Source organism: Silene latifolia, chromosome 10, assembly GCF_048544455.1.
Source record: "Silene latifolia isolate original U9 population chromosome 10, ASM4854445v1, whole genome shotgun sequence".
Lineage (NCBI taxonomy): Eukaryota > Viridiplantae > Streptophyta > Magnoliopsida > Caryophyllales > Caryophyllaceae > Silene > Silene latifolia.
Window position 1 is genome coordinate 160,977,005 of NC_133535.1, and position 23,103 is coordinate 161,000,107.

General features: G+C 38.8%; 1 protein-coding gene across 1 annotated transcript; it reads right to left on the bottom strand.

Annotated features, from left to right (window-relative positions):
- Positions 1-15,769: 15,769 nt before the first annotated feature.
- Positions 15,770-19,041, bottom strand: LOC141608793 (receptor-like protein EIX2). The gene is made up of 2 exons (XM_074428137.1): positions 17,463-19,041; positions 15,770-16,914 (listed from the first exon to the last, which is right to left on the bottom strand). The coding sequence occupies exons 1-2, from the start codon at positions 19,039-19,041 to the stop codon at positions 15,770-15,772; spliced, it is 2,724 nt and encodes a 907-aa protein (XP_074284238.1).
- Positions 19,042-23,103: the final 4,062 nt, after the last annotated feature.

Here is a 23,103-nt window from a genome sequence, read left to right on the forward strand (position 1 = left end):
GGAAAGAAGATGGTACTTAAAGCTGTAAGAAAAGTTAAAAAGTCTTTTGTCTTTCATAAAGTCGTTGCTTTGCAAATGTAACATCATTTACATCCAATATCAACCAAAGTTTCTAAACCCACTTTTACGTTGCTGCAAGGTCCATATCTAATTAATGTGTATTGACATTCATATGGACCCAAGTCAAGGTCGTCTTCTGTTTCCTTATACCCTTTTGCACGGTTCTAAATTCGCTAAAGAGAGTAGCTCACTGATATCGAAAGAGTCACTTTCTTGGATTGTTCATCATAGCGTAGTATAATACTTGTATCAAATTTTGTAATTTTACATGTTAGACATAAGAGAAAATTATACATCAATTTCGAGTGTTGTAAAAATATGGATGCTAAGTATTAGTAATTCTCTCCGATGTGCGTATATATTCTCGTAACAGTATCACAGATTGTTTTTGCTACTTGAATAATCATGTGTTTGATTGCTAAGCTCAAAAGCATTAAGTACTGAAGTACGATGCAATTATGCAGTCGACTAAATTTTCTTTGAAGTAACTTAGCATACTCGATTGCATAGGCATCAGGTCTCAATTAATCAAAAACACGAAAGTGACCTTATTCGTAGAAAGTCCGGCCTCATTGACACTATTGAACTAGCTCAGTGCACTCCTAAATCAGCCGATACACAATAAGAAGACAATACAATCACTACAATAACAAGACTAGAAAAGCGACAAGACATGAAAGATGAGCTTATTCTGCTGGAATGCTAGTCACTCAGTTGGATACAATCACATTACTAACACATGAATCTTAAATTGACCATAATTTCTAGGTTTTTTTTTTCCAGCAGAATCTTAAATTGACCATAATTTCGATCTTAAATTTCCGAATGACAATTTTTGGCTATCTCGAAAAGATAATAATTTTTTTTTAAAAAAAAATTGGTCAATTTCAATATCTGGTCTACGATTTATAGTTTAGTGAAAATTTCAAAAACGATAAAAAAAGCCGGCACGTCCTACATGAAAATCAATGTTTAAGAGCACCCACAATAGAGAGGAGAGATCCTCTTAACACTCTCTTTCCTCTAAGAGGACATCCTCTCTATTGTGAGGCACATGTTACCCATCCTCTTAGTAAGAGGAAGATGCTTACTTCCTCCATTTTCCTCTAATTTTAGAGGAAAGCTTACATTGGCCCTAGTGCCCACAAACCAATCATTATTTGTCTTTTGCATAATAATTCTTTTATTTTTATCTTTTATAGAATTTTGAGATTATTTTAAGTAAGAAATGTAATATGAGATGATCCTCTCTATTGTGGAAAAAAATAATGGAAGAGGATGATAATGGTGAGAAATGAGATTGATGAAAGAGAAAATGAGGTGTCGAAAAAATAGAGGAGAAGTGGAAAAATAGGAGTCTAAGGGCACCCTATTCACAAATTTAAAAAGTTGAATATGTGGGAGCAGATGTAACATGTAGTCATATACATAATCCAACCCATGGACCTACCAACCACCACACCCACTACTGCACGCGCTGCCGATAACGGACCCCACAACCTTCTTCCACGCACTAACAAGTCAAGGTCTTCTGTTTTCCTATACACTTTTATAAAGCAACCCACTAGGCATTATAGGTCTTCTGTTTTCCTTCCTAAGTGAAGTAGGGAAACATGTTTTGTGGCCTACAATATCATTCTATAATGTTAAAACATTATCCTCTAATATTTTCATTAGTCTATTGCAGACGAGTGGATTCATATTTTATTCACAGTATCGTATAATATGATATTATCCAAAAGTTAATTGTTAGTTGGGAGAAGGGGCAATAAAAATGGAATGAAGGGAGTCGTATGCATGAATACTGAGCAAATTAGCTGTCAAGAAGCTGCAGAGAAGCGTACATTATAGGGAAGCTGCTCATAGACTTTATATAGTGAATGATCATTCAGGAACCCTTTAATCAAAGGATTTAAACACAGTTGGTGCAATTCCCATTCCAATCAAAACCCGAAATTCAGTCTCTATATAACCCGAAACACAATAACCTCAAATCTTCAATCATGTTGTGATCCTTCACACACCCAATGATTATTTCCGTAAATGTACTTGTAACAAGTAAAAGAAATTGCATATAAACGGAATGAATTACAAATCGGAATAAATGAAAGTAATTACATATAATCGGACTGAATTACATAGTTAATGAAATAAATAGATAATCGGCAGAAGTAAAAGAAATTGCATACAAACGGAATGAATTACAAATCGGAATAAATGAAAGTAATTACATATAATCGGACTGAATTACATAGTTACTAATAAAATTACATAATTACGTGAATAAATTACATTTACTTACGGGATTGAATAACAAATAATGTGAATATTTTACAGAAATTAATGAAATAATTCGTCTTTGCCTTTATGCTTGACGAATATAGGTGTTCATACCTCCAAGAAACTTGGTGATTACAGAAAATACGTAACAATCAATGTCAAATCCCCGAGAACCACTATCATGAAAATTTTCACTTTTTAGAATAATTTGCCTATGTTAAAGTTGATTATTAAATTATATTTCTTTTTTCGGAATGTAAAGTTTTTTGTGTATGCAAATTTTATTTACAATAGTATATTACGTTATTTCCTCTTAAACCATTGCACGTGAGCACGTATTTGAAACAAGTGTAAACATTAATTATGTAGATCGCTGATTTAGATCAACTAGATAATTACAATAGAAATGCAAAAAAAAAAAAATACATCCAAAAACATTAATACCGGCCCAAATACATTCCCGTGCAATTTTGCACGGGTTCAAAACTAGTTGTACTACAATACTAAATTACAATTATAAACTACTAAAAAAGTAAAAGTAAAACCATCATCAATTATTCCATCTTTATTTTTTCTCCATTTCCCATTTCCTGGAAATGTCCCATGGGCCATGGTAGACCTGGCAAACAGATCAGGTCGTGTCGTATTGGTGTTCGCGCCAATATTAAACGGGTCACCACTACCCCAACCCTAACCCGACCCAATCATATAAACGGTCATTTGTTTCAACCCTAACCCGACCCATTTAATTTTTCTATAACCCAACCCGACCTGTTTAACCCATTTATCTTTAAGGAGGTCATTTTTAACCCACTTAACGTGTCTAACCCAATAAACTTATACAATAAACTAAGCTTTATAACCCTAATATCCCAAAAATGATGAATAAAAATGCTTATTTTTAAGTTGTTTTTGTTGAATTATTTACTCAAGCCAAATATATTATGACAATTTTAAATAAATGGGTTACTCGTGTCGGGTTTGTGTCAAAAGACATCAACCCTAACCCGACCCATTTAAGTTTCGTGTCGTATCAAACTAATTACTTAAATGGGTCGTAACGTCTTGACCCTAACCCGCTAACTTCGTGTCGTGTTTTCGGGTCGTGTCAATGATTGCCGCCTCTCGGTCATGGCATCCCCTTATACTAAAAGAATAAGAAATCTCCAAATTTTGCCGCCTAAATGAATTTGGCTATAATTGGGTTTTCTTTATATTATATCTATAATTGGGCTTTTATTATATCATCTCTCTAATTGACCTTTCAATATATTATATCTACAACCGGATTATTCTGAAATTTTCCTTTTACACCGACTAATACAAAATATTAATAATAATAAATTTACAATTAAATATCAAATTGAGTTAAAATATCAGGTTTTATAATTGTTGTTTCGTATTTTCTTTAATATTTCTATCTAAAAAACCGCGCATTTGCGCGGGATCTATACGCATATAAAATAAGTAAATAACATCCCACTAAAACTCAATTTCCCATTCTTTCTGTCACTACCACCCATGGACCTACCAACCACCACAAATACTACGGACTGTTGTTCGTAAATTCTAAAACAGTAACGAATTACGAAAGGAATCAGAATGCAGTAACGAATAAATGCCAGAGATCAGATATACCGACAGAGGAAAGGTAGTGACGCGGTGCGGAACCGCTGCCTTAAAAACTATTTCTCCGGTGCGACCGTGGTGGCGATCAGCGCTGACCGGTAGTCCCCAAGGTTTACACTACTGCCGCCTTACAAACTCGCCCACTCAAGAATGTAAGACCTGGAACGACATCAATTAGCAATACCCAGAAATTTATGAGAGAGCAGAGAAGACGAGAGAAGAGAGTTTATGTTTCTGTGTGTTTGAGAGAGAAGTCGGGCTCTTATTTATAGCCAAGACAGAAGCAACAGAAGCAGCAAATCGTGCTCCTAAGAAGTTGCAGTCAAGGCCAAAAAACGAGGAGCATGACTCTCCTGTTGACAGTCAGTTGGACTGACTGATTCAACTCAACAAAACAGCCCAAAACAAAACTCGGATGCGGCCCAAAAAGATAGGCACAGCCCGCCGCAGGCGAATCCCAAATCCCGAATCCCGAATCCCGAATCCCGAATCCGGATCCGGGCCGGGCCGGGCCCGGGCACGGGCACGCGCGCGCGCGCGTGTGCGAGCTGAATTAAGCACCTCGCAAAGTCTCTACAAAAGACTCCCCATGACCACTAGTGATAAGGTAAGGGAAGGGGTGTTATATAAACCCATAAAACACCCACTTCCTCACCAATGTGGGACAAATGGAAACTAAGAAAAAAGGCTCTCAAAGCCTCTATTTCCAACAATCCCCCACTAGAGGCGCCAGAGCCAGAGAAAGAAGAATTCCTGGGTAAAGGAAGGGTGGATACTTAGGTATCAATATCTTTCGATTTGAATTGACACTTTAGTGAAATGAGGAAACAACTTACTTACAACTAGAGAATATCTTGCGATTTGAATTCCTAGCTGAACTTCGGTCGATACCCCCCACTACACATATCATACCTTCAAATTAAGATCGTCCCGCGATTTCAGAGTGCAACGCGCTCTTTTAGAGCTTATGCGTTACCTTGGTACTGATAGGTGTGACCACAAGACTTCTCATAGTCTTAGGATCATTACACCTACGTAGGTGGCTCAAGTGCTTCTCATCAGCACTTCTCACACGAGCCATTAAGGACATAAGTCCAACCTAGAGTATAATTCATCAAGTGCGTCTCAAAAGCACCACCATAAAGGCTATGAATCATACTACGCCATAGGAATGGAAACTTTTGACCTAGTCAATCTCAACCTTGACTCATGGACCTAAGCCCCATTCCCCTCGACGTATTAACGACTAATCTCTTAGTCAATCCCTTAGTAAAGGGATCAAAGAAAGATTACTTTCGGACTTCACATAGTCCACAATAATCACTCCATTCTCAAGGAGTTGTTTAACTGCAGCGTGCCTTATTCGCATGTGTCTCTTTTTCGAATTGTAGACACTATTCTTTGCAACGCCAATTGCACTTTCGAGTCACACAAAGATGGAGACCGGTGTCGGCCCGTCCTCCCCATACTTGGTACATCACCAATAGGTTTTTCACCAATCGCTTCTTGTCCGCCAACTCAAGAGCTATGAACTCCGACTCCATGGTAGAGCGTGCAATACAAGTCTGTTTAGAAGACTTCCAGGATATCACACCTCCACCCATGGTGAAGACATAACCACTAGTAGAACAAATCTCATCGTTACCTCGCAACCCAATTTGCATCACAATATCCTTCTAACACAAAGAGAAATTTACCATAATGCAAACACAGATCAACTGTTCCTCTTAGGTATTTTAGCAAACGACGAAGAGCATTCCAATGTTCATTACCAGGGTTATGTGTATAACGACTCAGTCTACTAACCGCATATGCAATATCTGGTCGAGTACAGTTCATAAGAAACATCACACTCCCTAGGATTTTAGCATACTCTTCCTGGGAAACACTTTTTACCCAAGTTTTTACTCAAATGTACACTGGAATCATAGGGTGTTCTAGCAGTACACGATCAAAGCGATTAAACTTTTTCAACACCTTTTCAACATAATGAGATTGACTCAGAGAAATTCCATTGGAGTTTCGGATAACCTTAACCCCTAGGATAACATCAGCTTCTCCTAAGTCCTTCATCTCAAAGTGTGATGACAAAAATTCTTTGGTTTTAATTATCACATCTAAATTATTACCAAAAATAAGCATGTCATCCACATATAGGCATATAATGACACAATCAGATTCTATCACTTTGGAATAAACACATGAATCAGAATTGTTAATCATAAAGCCATTACTCATCAAAGTAGTGTTGAATTTCTCATACCACTGTTTAGGTGCTTGTTTCAGACCATAAAGTGACTTGTTCAGTTTACACACTTTATTCTCTTGACCCTTAATCACAAACCCTTCATGTTGCGACATATAGATCTCTTCCTTTAGCTCACCATTCAAGAAAGCAGTTTTAACATCCATCTGATGTATAATAAGGTTATGAATAGCAGCTAAAGCGACAAGAGTTCTTATAGTCGAAATTTTGGTCACAGGAGAATAGGTATCAAAGTAATCAATACCCTTCTTTTGTGTAAAGCCTCTAACTACAAGTCTAGCTTTGAACCTTTCTATTGTACCGTCAGGTCTCATTTTCTTTTTAAAGATCCATTTACTCGTAATGGGTTTACTACCTTTAGGTAAATCACTCAACTCCCAAGTCTGATTAGAAACAATAGAATCAAGTTCACTTTTAATAGCATCTTTCCAAAAATTAGCATCAATGGATTTCATTGCCTCACTATAGGTTTTTGGGTCATCCTCTATTAAAAAAGTCAAACAAACTCATCACTTGCACAAACAGAGTATCCATATTCAGATAAATGTGTTGTAACATAATCACTATAATCCTTTGGACATCTAGGTCTTTTACTCCTCCTAGGTTCAACAAAGATGATCAATAGGAGTGCTACTACAACTAACATGTGAAGACATATCAATAGATGCAACAGGTAATGAAGTAGATGAAACAACATTTTTCCGAAAAGGAAAAACATGCTCAAAAAATTCGGCATCTCCGGCCTCGGATATAGAACGGTCACTCAAAGACATAAATCTATAAGCAGAGCTATTTTGAGCATAACCTATAAAAACAAAATCATAGGTCTTAGGTCCAACGGTAGGTCTCCTAAAGTCAGGTAAACCCACTTTAGCCAAACACCCCCACACTCTAAGGTAACTCGGGTTAGGAGGATAGCCCTTCCAAATCTCGTAGGGTGTCTTGTCAATTTTCTTATGAGGTACACGGTTAAGAATGTGACAAGCGAGAAAGAATTGCTTCCCCCACATATCGGCGGAGATGGCCGAACTTAAAAGCATAGCATTCATCATCTCTTTTAAAGTTCTATTTTTACGTTCAGCTACACCATTGGATTGGGGTAAGTAAGGTGGACTAGTCTCATGTATTAAACCGTTTGCAGACAAAAGTCCGCTAAATAATCGGATTTATACTCACCACCTCTATCAGACCTTACCCTTTTAATCTTCCTGTCGAGTTGATTTTCGACCTCATTTTTAAAGTTTATAAACGATTGTTCTGCTTCATCTTTAGTCTTAAGCAAATAAACTCGGGTGTACCTCGAACAGTCGTCTATAAAAGTCACATAATAATTCTTGCCACCTCTACTTGCAACATTTTTGAAGTCAGCTAGGTCGGTGTGAATTAACTCAAGAAGACTCGTAGTCCTAGTTGTCACAAGTTTACTAGGTTTCTTTGTGAATTTAGCCTCAACACAGCTACCACATTTAGAGAATTCTTGACTCGACAAACTTGGAATTAAACTCATGGTTCTAAGTTTTTTAATGTAGTCGATATTCACATGACCTAATCTACCATGCCAAACATCAATAGACTCGGCGATATAAGCGTAAGAGATGCAATATTATTAAAAGCGAGAATCGGTGTTCAAGACAAAAAGACCCCCAGACAGATAACCCTTGCCCACAAATTCCCCATTGCGCGACATTACAACCTTGTCAGCCTCAAAAACAAGTTTTAAACCAGCTTTGTTCAATAAGGCACCAGACACGAGGTTTCGACGCAATGTGGGTACAAATAAAACATTATTGAGAGCAAGTGTTTTCCCCGAGGTGAGTTTGAGAAAGATCTTGCCTTTGCCCGTGATCTTTGCAAATGAAGAATTACCCATGTAGACGCATTCCCCATCGCTATCTTCTCGAACTCAAAGAAATAACCCCTTATCAAAGACAGAGGTATCCGGAAGCGCCGATTCAAGACCCATTCAAAGAAGATTACCCATCGATTAGCTTCAACAACCACAAAGAAGAATGACATCATCATCACAAAGATTGGCTTCACTTCAGCTTCTTATCGATTACCGGGTAGGCTTTGTGACCCGTTTTCCCACAAACATAGCAAACCAAAGGACCCTTAGGCTTCGAATCTTTGCAACCGGCTTGGTGTACTTCCCTGGATCGACTTCTTTCCTTTACCCTTACCCCGACCAACCTTGGCCTTACCCTTACCCTTGAACTTTTCAAAGAAATTTGACGGACCACCGGACTCAACCAAATTAGCTTTGACAAAGAAAGAATGATGCATTCACAGACCGGTAAACAAAAGTAGGGTTGTCTTTGAGGCGATTTGCCTCTTCGGTCCTCATATGACTGATAAGTTCCATAAGGGACATGTCTTTCTTTTTGTGTTTTAGCCGATTTCTATACTCGGACCGGGAGGGAGGGAATTTTTCCAACAAAGACATTAGCAACAAAAAGGTCGTCTAATTTCATGCCCTCACTAACAATATCAAGACACAAATTTTCATAGACATGGACCTGTTCCATAATAGATTTCCCATCCACCAACTTAAATTGCAGCCACTTACCCACAACATATTTCTTTTTCCCAGCGTCATCACCCCATATTTTTTCGAAGGACTCCCAAATGACTTTAGCCGATTTATTATCAGCAAATAAATCGAACAATGGGTTAACCATGTTATTAAGTATGTGACACCTAGCGCTTTTGTTGTCCTTAACAAATTTAGCAATAACCTCTTCATTGGACTTAACATCTTTAGAGGGAGGAGGGGTAGTCTCGGATCGAGATGGAACAATAGGTTTTGGCGGGTCATTAAACAAAACATAATCAATTTCCAACCGCTCAAAAAACATCAACGCTTTAGGGACCAACGCTTATAATTCGACCATCTAATTGCTCAATTTTCGAAATATCGTACAATTTTCGAAATCACGTACATGGCTACCGCACTTAAATAAATAGTTTTTAAATTGTTGTTCGTAAATTCTTAAACAAGAATAATTACGAAAGGAATCGAATGCGAACGAATAAATGCCGAGATCGGATATACCGACAGAGGAAAGGTAGTGACGCGGTGCGGAACCGCCGCCTTAAAAACTATTTCTCCTGGTGCGACCGTGGTGGCGATCGGGCCACGACCTGTAGTCCCCAAGGTTTACACTCATCGCGCCTTACAAACTCGCCCACTCAAGAATGTAAGACCCGGAACGACATCAATTAGCAATACCCGAAATTTATGAGAGAGCGAGAGAAGACGAGAGAAGAGAGTTTATGTTTCGTGTGTTTTGAGAGAGAAGTCGGGCTCTTATTTATAGCCAAGACAAAATGTAAGCGACAAATCGTGCTCCTAAGAAGTTGCGGTCAAGGCCAAAAACGAGGAGCATGTCGGTTGACCGACCGATTCAACTCAACAAAACAGCCCAAAACAAAACTCGGATGCGGCCCAAAAAGATAGGCACACCCGCAGCGATTGCCGAATCCGAATCCGGATCCGGGCGGCCCGGGGCGGGCACGCGCGCGTGCGATGTCGAAATGGATTAAGACCTCGCAAAGTCTCTACAAAAGACTCCCCATGACCACTAGTGATAAGGTAAGGGAAGGGGTGTTATATAAACCCATAAAACACCCACTTCCTCACCAATGTGGGACAAATGGAAACTAAGAAAAAAGGCTCTCAAAGCCTCTATTTCCAACACGGACCCACCCCCTTCTCCCACCCATTAACGCGCTGCCGACGTCTACAACCATTCATATAAAATTTACCTTGTGCTTGTTATTATATTAGCCAACTGCCAACCCATTTGATTAGTCGTTAGCATGAGTGCATGACATGCCATGAAACACTGTAAAGAACGGGCTGCATTGGCATTATTATACCCAATTGTAAAACAGAGTCACTTCCTAAGTTGAATGAAGATTTCATTCCGAAACCAATCGTTGAAGGTAAATTGAGGGTTTAAAATTATGAAGGTTTTGGTAAATGATTCTGGTAGTGAAGAATAAATTGTGATTTTGTGAACTTTTTTCTTCCTTATGATTTGGTTTTGTCTACTTCATCATGTAAGAATCGTAGTAACTCACCCCGTTCAGAATAATCCAACTAGATTCCTAAATTAAGCAGGAACCCAAATTGTACGTCTTGACAATATCCGATCCAATCTGAATGTTGACTGTCACATGTTAACTACTTTCCTTGAATAATTCAATAACAACACACCCGAAAATGTGTCTGCCCGAAATAACAGTAGTACCCCACTCTTCCTTAACATCAACTCAAACAGTAGACTACCATTGGCCTGGCACGACCGCATCTATGGACAGTGGATTAAAACACGTACATCAAATTCCACTGCATATCTATACAGACGGCATGTTGGATCAACTTCTTCAACCCCGGTGCTGGAAATAACGCACCAGGCAAGGCTACCAACTTCTTCCGTCGTGTTGGTCTGTGAACCAATGAATAAAGTGGATTCTGGGTTTTAACCGAATCCTTTGAATAGTGAAATACAATTATACAAACCTGATTAAATTAACACCATCATTAAACAAATTTAAGCAGGTTAAGAAGCTAGCATTTCCGCGTTGTTGCTAACAAACTAGAGTATGAATTTGCTTCTTAAACAGCCAAATGACACAAGTTCATATATTCCAGAAATAATTGCTTTTTTTTTTCATTTGAAATTGAAAATTTTACTAAAATGCATATTAAAACGGCAAGAAGTCCATATGGTACACAATACATAGAGTTCAAATCACATAATGCAATTAAAGGGCAAGGAATACATACAAATCGTTATTCATTAACGAGAACTATAAAATGCATCAGAGTTTTCATGTGTGTCGGATATCATACCATCTATTTTTAGGATGAATTCTCTGTAAACTTTGATATTGGCAAAGATAATATTATTGATAAAGGTTAAGGGTTTAAATACAAGAGTTAGGTGCTATAAACATGGTAACTAATAACAAGAAGATACGTACTACCTAATTCTAAGGAAAGGATTAAAACAAGATAATACAAAAGGGTAACAATATTATTTACTAAGATAACAATATTATTTACTAAGATAATATAATATCTTTATCTTCAATATGCTCCCGCAAGTCGGACTGTTCAGCTGAAAGACCGATCTTGGACAAAATAGGCACGAGGCGCGAGCGGGAGAGAGGCTTAGTGAGTGCATCAGCGAGTTGGTCATCTGCACTAATATGTTGTACCCGTAGTAGACCATTATTAACTTGTTGTCTGACAAAGTGAAAAGCAATGGCTACGTGTTTCATCCGAGAATGAAAGACGGGATTAGTAGAATATTGCGTTGCACCAAGATTATCACAATAAATTACAGGGGGTGCCAAGACGCGAAAATCGAGTTCAGCCAGTAGCGAACGTATCCACATAATTTCAGAAGTAGCGGTGGCAACGGCTCTAAACTCAGCTTCCGTAGTAGACAGAGCTAGAGTGTGTTGTTTGCGTGAAGACCAAGAGATGGGATTACGTCCTAAGTAAACAATAAAACCCGTTGTCGAAACGTAATCATCAGTATCACGGGCCCAATTTGCATCACAAAAGGAATGCAGCGAGAGGGGTGTATCACGATGTAATTGAATACCAGTATGAACAGACCCCTTTAAGTAACGTAACAAGCGTTTTAGTGCAAGCCAATGTGTATCACGAGGTGAATGTAAGAACTGTGCTATCTTATTGACGCTATAAGCAATATCGGGACGGGTGAGGGAAAGGTAAAGGAGACTACCAACAAGAGCACGATAGTCGGATGGGTTGGGGAGAGGTTGGCCTGACGCAAGGGTGAGGGGCGGATAGGAGCTCATGGAGGTGGTGGTAGGTTTGCAATCAAGCATGTTGGAGCGGGTAAGTAAGTCGTGGATGTACTTGGTTTGTGTAAGGCGAAGACCGTGAGAGTTTGGGGTGACCTCTATGCCAAGGAAGTAGGAGGGAAATCCGAGATCCTTTAAGGAGAACCGGGTCGCAAAGGAATTAAAGAAAGTGGTGAGGGAGGGGGTAGACGGACCAACGACTATAATGTCATCTACATAGACTAGAAGATAAATAAGGGTGGAGTTTTTGTTGTAAAGAAAAAGAGAGGGATCGGAGAGTGATTGTGTGAAGCCATAAGAGAGAAGATATGAGGTGAGTTCATTGTACCAAGCTCTAGGAGCTTGCTTAAGACCATATATTGCTTTTGATAATTTGCAAATGTGAGACGGGAATTGAGAATTTTTAAAACCAGGAGGTTGGGACATGTAGACAGTTTCAGTTAACGTACCTTGGAGGAAAGCATTGTTGACATCGAGTTGCTTGAGAGACCAGCCACGGGAAAGTGCTAATGAGAGGATGAGACGGACGGTCACCGGTTTGACAACAGGACTAAAGGTTTCGGAGTAGTCGACACCGGGTTGTTGATGGAAGCCTTTTGCTACAAGACGGGCTTTGTACTTGTTAATTGTATTGTCGGGATTATACTTAATACGGAAGACCCATTTGCAGCCTACGACATTGAATGAGGGATCGGGTGGAACAAGGGTCCAAGTTTTATTTTTTTGAAGAGCGGTGAATTCATCCTCCATGGCAGTGCGCCATTTGGGATGAGAAAGAGCAGTTTTGAGTGTGACAGGGGGTATAGTGGGAGAGGAAACAGAAGCCATGTGAGCAGTTTTGGAGGTTTTTGCGTATTTGGGATTTGGGCAGCGGATGTTGTTCTGCAGGCGGGTGGTTACACGGGGTGGAGGGGGGGAGGAGGGGGAGGAGGGGATGCAGAGGTGCTCGAAACAGAGGTAGGGAGGACAGGACTGGTTGTAGTCGTGGGTGTAGAGGTAGCAGCGGAAGTGTGAGGGTTGGATGTAGGGGAGTGGGGAGGGGCAGCAGCGGTGGTGTCCGTTGCTGGGGAGGGGGTCTCGGGTTGAGGTGAGACCGGGTCAGGGGAAACGGGTGGAGTTAAGATGGGTAGGACAAGGGGACACCAATCATCAGGGGACGGGAGAGATGGTGATGTCGAAGAGTTAGAGAGGTGTAAGTAAGGGAATTTGTTTTCGACAAATTGAACATGTCGGGATGTGTAGAGTCGTTGGGTGACGGGATTAAGACAATGGTAAGCACTTTGAGTGGAAGAGTATCCAACAAAGATGCAAGGGGTGGACTTAGGGTCGAGTTTGTGTTTATTGTAAGGTCGTAACCAAGGGTAGCAAAGGCACCCAAAGCTACGAAGCTTATTATAATTAGGGGAGACACCAAATAATTTCAGGTAAGGGGAAATATTTTGGAGTACGGGGGTGGGCATCCGGTTAATGAGATAAACAGCAGTAACGAATGCATAGGACCAATATGAAGGGGGAAGGGACGCATGAGTAAGGAGGGAGAGACCAGTTTCGACAATGTGACGATGACGTCGTTCAGCAATGCCATTATGTTCCGGGGTATGGGGAGGGGAAGTTAAATGAGTAATTCCATCCAAGGTAATAGAAGGAGTTAAAGTTAAATATTCTCCACCATTATCGGAGAAAAGTTGTTTTATGGGTCGGTTGAAATGTTTTTCAACTAAGGCACGAAACCGAGTAAAGACAGGAGCGGTATCAGATTTTTGTTTAAGGGGATAAATCCAAGTATAACGAGTAAAATGATCAACAAATACGACATAATACTTGTAGTTATCAATAGAATAAAGGGGAGAGGTCCAAACATCCGAAAAAATTAATTCAAGAGGATTGGAGGAACATAAAGAAGTGTCAGAAAAAACAAGCTTATGACTCTTATTGATCGAGCAAGAGTTACAATGAGAGTCTAAATTATTCCGAAAATCAAAACCACACAGCCTAGAGATAGAGTTTAAAATAGGGGGAGATGGGTGACCGAGTTTGTGATGCCACGACTCGTAGGAGGACCCGTGAACAAGGAGAACCGAGCCAGGGACCGATGGACGCCACTCATAAAGACCGGAGTTAAGATGACCCCGGATTAGCACTCTGCCCGTGAGCCGGTCCTGCAAAACACACGAGTTGGAAGAAAAGTGAGCAGTAGCATAATTATCGGTACAAAATTTGGAAATAGAGATAATATTTTTAGAAATTAATGGAGCATGTAAAACATCAAGAAATTGAATTAGAGTGGGAGAGGAAGGGATTGTGAATGAACCAATATTTGTAATCGAGAGAGGCGACCCGTCACCAATTAGGAGCTCATCATTTCCATCATACGGAGCATGAAGGGCCAAGTTTTGAAGGTCATGAGTAATGTGATGGGTAGCACCGCTATCAAGGACCCAATTCTCCGGCATAGTTGGAGTGAATGCCGCAGTGTGGGCACGAGGTTGGTGCGGTTTGTGTGAGGCAGCAGGGGGAGGACGAGGTGGGACAGAGATAGAGCCGTGTTTGGCTTGGAAATCTGGGCAAAGTTGGAGGTAATGCCCAGTGGTGTGGCACCACTGACATTTTCCTTTGAATGGGTTGTTTTGGGTAGGTGGGTTTGGGGGTGTGGGAAGGATTCCAGCAGTAGTACGGGTAGAGTGATTAGGGCGTGGGTAGTTGGGTTTGGTGTAGGCAGCGAGGGCAGTGGCAGGGAGGGAGGCAGAGGCCGGGGAAGGGTCATGTGTGAGCGAGAGGTCAAATTGCAGTAGCCTCTCGTAAAAGGCATCAAAGGAAATTAGGGTGTCCCGATGTTTTATGTTGTCAATAAGCGAGCGATAAGTGTTAACATCCAAACCGTGTAACACTTTGGCAATAATGTCTTCATCATCCATTGGCTTTCCCATGTGAGCCAATTCATCGACACAAGCACGAATAGATTGCATATATTCAGTGGCCGAAGAACCGCCTTTAGAGATAGATTGAAGGCGTTCCTTCACCTGAAGAATATGACCCCGAGACGTACTGGCATAGATCGATTTGAGAGTAGACCAAATTTCAGCAGATGTCTTTGCATTAAGAAGCAGGGGCGTGATACTCGAATGGATTGTACCACGGAGAGCACCACTTAGCAACCGGTCTTGACGAAGCCATGTTGCATAAGCAGGATTAGGCTTAGAAACCTTTGCAGCATCCTCAATAGTGGAGGAAGGACAAGGGTGAGAATCATCCAAATATTTGGCGAGATCAAACCCGAAGAGCAGATCTTCGATTTGGCGTGACCAAGCCCGATAAGTGGATGGGGTGAGTTGAGTAACGTTGGAGAGACTGATAGCAACAAAGGGTACAGCCGGCTCTCCAGCGTTGGGAATGATCGAGGCATTAGAAGCCATAGCAAGCCTTCGAAAAAAAAGGAAGAGATGATTTGTGATTAAATTTTGAGAGGCAGGAGAAACCAGAAACGTTGAATGCTCTTATACCATGTAAACTTTGATATTGGCAAAGATAATATTATTGATAAAGGTTAAAGGTTTAAATACAAGAGTTAGGTGCTATAAACATGGTAACTAATAACAAGAAGATACGTACTACCTAATTCTAAGGAAAGGATTAAAACAAGATAATACAAAAGGGTAACAATATTATTTACTAAGATAACAATATTATTTACTAAGATAATATAATATCTTTATCTTCAATATTCTCATGGAACCTCCTCTTGAACTTGTTCAGCCTGACTTTGATTGGCACATAAATTCTATCAGAAAGATCTTCAACATACCGAAAATAAGCTTGTCTCCAACTCCTCTTTATTACCAAAGTCCCGACCACGCCCCAGAACCCGGTAGCAACACCAGACATTACAACTAGGATGAACCACATTTTTTCATATTTATCTTTTTTCACATCATCTTTTTTGGCAGTAGGATTAACATTTGTCAAACTTGGTGGCGGATCAGGTTTAGTGCAATTGTTATGCAATGGAAATCCGCATAAACCAGAATTGTTTGCATAGATAGATGGATCGTCAAGAGTTTGGAGTTGACTACCTGTTGGAATAGGGCCATGGAGGTGGTTGTTGGACAAATTCAATTTGCTTAGCCATGATATGGAAGATAAGCTCTGCGGAATAGTCCCTGAAAGATGGTTGTTCGACAAGTCCAAAGATTCGACTGTCTTCAAATTGCCTATATTTTCAGGAATGCGTCCTGTAAGATGATTAAATGACAAGTTCAATGCAAACAATGTGGATAAGTTTGTGAGCTCCTCTGGTATTGTGCCGACTAGTAGATTGCTCGAGAGGTCAATTATGGACGCAGCATTATCTGTTCCGTTGGACACTTCAACTATTCCCTTGACAATTTCTTCAATCTCTAAAGTCGTATCAAACCTGTAATTTTTACCATTGTCAAATTCAATGGAGCCTAGACATGGAAGAATGTGCCCTGTTAAGTGATTATGTGCGAGTTCCAATACCATAAGCGACCTAAAGTCGCAGAGCTCTGAGCGTATGTGCCCACTAAAATGATTTCCTCTTAGACTGAGGACTTGTAAATCAGTACCCGGGGTTACCTTTCCAAAGTGTATCTCTCCCGACAACATGTTATCGCTTAGGTCAAGCACCCATGAAACTTCAAAAAGTGATGAAGCGTTATTTTCATCAAAGATCGCCCCTGATAGCATATTGGAGGACAAATCTATCACATCAGCATTTTGGCCCAGCCAATTAGGTATTGTACCAGTTAGCAAGTTGTTGTGAAGGTCCAACGACCCTATGTTACAGCTATCACAACCTTTATGTCGCGGTAAGGTTCCTATAAGATAGATAGCTTATCCGTTATTGTGAGAAAATTGTTAAAAGATCAAATCACAAGTTAGCATGGCAGTAAATCCCAATATTAAAGCGATCAAAGTAAATAATATAGGAAAATGAGATGGCAATACGGCTGGTACCAAATTTGAGTACAACCGAGAGCATGCTTGTAAATTCATTCCCACTTTTACTTTGCTCAAACTTTCAAATTTTAAATCGATAAACTTAAAAAGGGTATTATAAACTGTCTCAAGATAAGTTTTATGGTTAGCAATGTCCAGCATTAAAATGAGTATGATAAGAACTCTAAAGGTTGTAAATATAATTGACTTTATTAAAAAAAATGCAAGAAAAAAACACTCTAAATGAAATTTGGTGTTTATTGTTTATGTTTTATGCATGAAAATGGATTTCTTCCTATTTTTAAAAACACATGAAAAGGTCCCAAATTAGTTTCTCGCACGGGGCTTCAAAATTCTCAGATACAGCCTTATGCACACGACAAACATTAAATGTAACGATTATGAGAAGAAAAAAATTACATAGAACCTGAAAGTCGATTGCCAGAAAGATGTAATCGTTGAAGATAACTTGAGTTCCACAGCCATCCGGGCAATTCTCCTGAGATGCCGGTATTAGAAAGGTCCAAGTGTGCAATCTGAGTATGATTTCTGAACCATTGAGGAAACACCGTGTTTATCACACAAGAATGAACATTAACATACTGAAGTTGAAAAGGAGGTCGCGAGTTGAAACTCGAGTCAAGATTGAGATTAAGATAGTTGTAACTCATATCCAAATACGACAATTTCGAGAGGTTACCAATGTCGAAGACGGTACCTTGGAGAGAGTTCCATGAGATGTCTAAGTGCACTATTTGGGTTAAATTCCCTATAAAATTTGGAATCAGTCCACTCAACTGATTGTGTGATAAATCTAAATACTTCAAAGCTGACAATTTCACAAAAGATTCAGGAACTTGACCTTTGAACTCGTTCTTGGAAAGATCAAGGTAATTCAAGTCAAAAGCAACACACTCAGATAAACTCATAGAAGGCTCTAGGATATCTCCTTGGGTAATAATATTGACGGACAAATCCAAGTGTTTGAAGCTGCAAGGATTTCCCATAATCCCCATAATCCCACCTTCCACATAAGTAAAGCCATTACGACTCAAATCAACAACTTCGAGGTGGTTCATGGTTCTAAGCCATATTGGAATCGACCCATTAAATAGATTGTAACTTAAAGAGAGGGATCGAAGGGAAACCATATTTTTAAGAACGGGTGGAAATGGACCTTCAAATAAATTAAGTTGAAGATTAAGATGTTGAAGCGTGGGGAAAATTGTATTATAAGTATTTGAGATTAAGGCCTGAGATAAATGCGAGTTAGTTAACTGGCACTCAGATAGGCTAAGTGCTGAAAGTAAAGGAAGTTTCGTTAGCACTTGAAAAGTGTCGTGTGCTCGAGACAGGTCACAGCCGCTCATGTCTAGAAACTGCAATTTTAAAAGACCAGATGCCCATTTGATAGTTTCACTATGCAAGACATTTGGTTCAGTACATGGATGCGAAACAAGAAGATCAAGGTATACCAGATTTTGGAGGTCGCCAAGTTGATGGGGAATGGAGCCAGAAAAGTTAGTTGAAGAAAGATTTAGATACCTTAAGTGCCTCAAAGATCCTATGAATTCTGGAATTTGACTTCCAGAAAAGTCATTCCCGCTCAAGTCCAAGTGAGTTAGGTGCTTTAGTTCGAGCAAAGCCAAACTTACTCCAGAAGATACCATGGAAACTGCAACACTGGGTAGACAACCAACAATATCGTAACCCAAAACAGTATCAAAGAAGTGTTTTCGCTGACTTGGGAGATTCAACTTGACAACATTATGAGTGACATTGTCACAGGTCACCCCAAACCATTGACAACAATCTTCACCAACCCATGAAGAAAGGCGATTTATAGGATCTCGGGTAAAGCTTTGTTTGAACTTCAATAGTGCATCTAGTTCATGTTTTTTGCACCTAATGAAGCCTAAGGAATCAAGTTCATTGGCATGTACATATAGTGAGGATTGGAACATTTGCAAAAGAACAATGACAATGAGGAACGATATTCTTCCCATCATATATTAGGAAGTGAAAATCAATTTCAATTTTCTGTTTCAAAAATCTTAGTGCATTCTCATTTTGGGAAAAGAACATGGCAATTTAACTTGTAAGAAATGTTGAAAAGTCTTTGTCTTCCTAAAACCTTTTTCTCTTTGAGTCAATAATATCAAGCATACTTTTTAAACACATTTTTAAGTTTCAAGAGTCTAAATTAGATGCATTATTCCAAACCTCTATACTTTTTGAATGAACATCCATTCATATATACAAGGCCATGTGAAATAATGACTTTGTAGACCCTTTTGTTCCCACAACGACAAGAGAGAGTTCCACCTCATATGGACAAAAGAATTTTCGGTCTCAAGGTGCTAATAACGTCAAATTTAACCCATTGTTAGAGAATTGTACACGAACTGAAAAGACAATAATGAAAACCGCACCGAATCGCTATGCTTTCCTAATAGAACAATTCGACCCTTACTTTAGTGTCTGGGTTGTATCGAACTTTCTATTGAGATAAGACGGTTGCCCTCTGTATTTGGCACAGAATACAGAGATATACTCGTAATTAAGAAGTATTTTTGAGTAGTTTGTTAAACGTTCTTTTGATGCAGTAGAAGATTATTATTTTTCTGTAACTTTTTCTTCTCATCCCCTTGTCTATTTATAATGACAAAACAGGGTATAGGGAGATGTATTTCTGAAGAGTTACAACTCTTCAGAAATTCTGGATACAATTAATTAAAAATCCGAGTAGTGAGACCCCCTTCAAAGTTATTCGAACCGAAAACTATACCGTATTCCCGTAAATAATTAAGCGAGTGTACACTCCGTACTTCCCGAACTCGCATTACATTATTTAGAAATTACCCATCTATGAACCAATCTTAATTACGCCAAATGAACCGGTAATTACTCTTAAATCACCAACATTCCTCCCCCATTTAAGCGTAATACAAGATTAAACAGCTAACAAACATACCAATTTATGCATAAATGGAAATGTCACGAAGATTGAATTTTCACTTAGTGAAATTACACATTCCATATATTCGAGTATCGGGGTGTGACTAAGCATTGAACCCTTTCTACCCATTTTGAATACATGAAGATAACTCACACATAAACTAATTTACTTCTAAAATTACATAAACCGACACTTATTTACAAGCCTAGTGTCCCATATCTATTCATGAACATATCAGGAGTCAAACCCATACTCCCTTGAAGCGGCTGTACTTCATGTTCATATAGGTTGATTCTTTTCATCGTGTCCTTGCAAACACATTTTTTCAAAAGATCAACCTTACAACATGCAAGTCTAAGCACACACCTCGAGATATAAATTATTGTGTGCTACAATCTCTTAACAATAGGCCTTCCACATTGAATTCAGCCTCTAACATTGTATTAGAGGGGAATTGGGTATCCTATCGCCAAGGATCTTATACGAGTTTTAGTCTCATCCCGTCAACCGACTTTATAACCAAGTCCCTAATTGATCCTTTATGCAAAGTGATCAACTAAAAATTGAGATCTCACAAAACAACCAATATCAAATCCCATTTATGATAGTTCATAAACCGTGTTATAACAAACACCCCGGTGCGCACCGTTATTCACTATCAAAATTATATGAATGAAATTGGTCAAATACTTTAAGGAACATCGTAGATTATTTTCTTCAACTACTTAGCCTTTTAACCGGCTATATGCTAACACTACGCATACCAACTCCAATGTCAAATTCTTAAGGCAAATCGGCTTCTTGGAAACCATAAGCTAATGGTGCCTCACATAAGCAAAAACACTCTACCACTTGTAGAAATGACCATCTACATTGGTAATGGTCATTTCTACGACATTTTCCTCTATAACCGAAGGAAAAACGACATAGGACAAACCATAATTCATAGTTTACTTTATACATTTCACACTTGCCTAATCGCTCGTCAAATATGAGTACTAGCTAAACTAGTATACTTATTCAACTTATCAAACCGCAATAATTAAGCCCTTGTGAAAACCCGAGTAATAACTCCACTTTTATTATTGAATAAAATGCCTTACTCGCCCTTTGAGAGTATTAACCGGTATATAATAATCATACTCTCACCCTTGATCCTAATACCACTACAAGAAATTCAGTCTCGGGCGACCGAAATAGGCGACTGATTTTAGTCGCTAAACGTAAATTAGCGACCAAAAACGGTCGCCCAGATGTAGTCGCAAGGCCTAGTCGCCTAAATTATGCGGGCGACTGATTTTAGTCGCCAAAATGGCGACCGCTTTTTCAGTCGCCAAATTGGCGACCGTCGTCACCTCAGTCGCCAAAATTGCGACCAAACGCCGTCGCTAATTCTAAAATAAAAAAAATAAAAAAAAAAAGGAAACAGATCTGCAGATCTGCTCAAAAAATACTCTCGCCAATATAAATTTACACGACAAATTTGCTTATTTTCACAATTACTTGGGTCTAAAATATAAATTTACATTACAATCCTTTCTTATTTGAAACTAAATTTACTAAATTTACATTTACAATACTACAAAAGGCATATTCAAACCAAATAAAAAAAATAAAAAAGCATAAAAAACACCTAGAATCAAAATTTCAAATGTAAACTAAAAAGTTTAATATAAAACTGCCTAGAATAATCAAGCCCGGAAACAAACCCGATCCGTCTTCCTCAACTTTTCCAAAAGCCAAGATCCGTTTAGAAATATGCATCTTGTTTTAAGATTTATGTTGGAAGCTCTTTGAAATTTTGTGGTTTTACTAGGAAAAACAAAGAGGAAGATGAAATTAAAAGAGGGTTTTGTTTTTTTGGAAATTGTTGAAGAAAATTAAAGGGGTATACGAATAGTAGAGGGAGAGTGTTAAAGAGAGAGTTGTTTTTTTTTTTATGTGTGAAGGTGATAACTGAGGGAGGGAGTTTTATTTTTTGTAAAGTGTGGAGGTGGGGATTGAGGGAGGTGTTATCTGATATTTTTATTCTATTCAGACATTTAGCGACTGAAATAGGCGACAGATCAAGGGGCAGTCGCCAATTTGGCGACGAAAAGCGGTCGCCTGATTTAAAAAAGCGGTCGCCAATGTTAAAAAATGTACGGAATTTCTTCGTCGCCACTTTGGCGACTAATTTTAGTCGCCCGAATATTTTGTCAGTCGCCAATTTGGCGACTCTTCTTTTCAGTCGCGTATTTTGGTCGCCCGAGCACATATTTCTTGTAGTGTACCAAGGATCATATTACCTACCCCATGTCCTTCATAGAAGAACACGATGACAAAATCACCTTTTACAAAGTAAATCATCTTTGGTCTATACCAAAGATCAACTTGTCAAAAATCCTACAACAAATGACTACTCCATTATCGGACTCGTCAAAAAAACTGTACATTTAATATTACTGATGTACCTCTTACATGGTTAAACCACCATAACTACATAATCTCACCATGGTTATAGCAAACCATCATTCTCGAGATTATATGGTAAAATCAATTACATAATCAAACTTTAAAAAGCTTTACACAAGTTATTAACATGTTAAGCAATCATTACAAAACAGTTAGAACTCTAACAACATTATTAAATAACCGATCAAATATCCATTGATCAAAACATCACAATTCATAAATATTTCTTTACATGTTCATTTCTCATAAATAATCAATGTGAACTTAAACACAACGACTTCAATATTTATGTTCTATATATGGGTGAGTTTCATCTCCTCCTTGAAAATTAGGCTATTTAAGATACCATTTACAGGTTTTTAGTATTGCCTTATATTAATACACCATGCTATCAAGCCATATATGTATACCCATATGTTATCGCTCAATATCCACATTTCCGTATATTACATCCAAGAGAACTTATATAATACACTCATTCCCACTCTATAGGACTCATTTTCGTATTATACTACACCATATAATGACGAAACACAAAAGAATATAATCAATCACAATCATTATTTGTAACTCTTACTTATGATCAAACATATAAAAGAAAACAGTAATCATGTCAAAATATGCTTTGACAATATTTTTCATGATGGGCAAAACA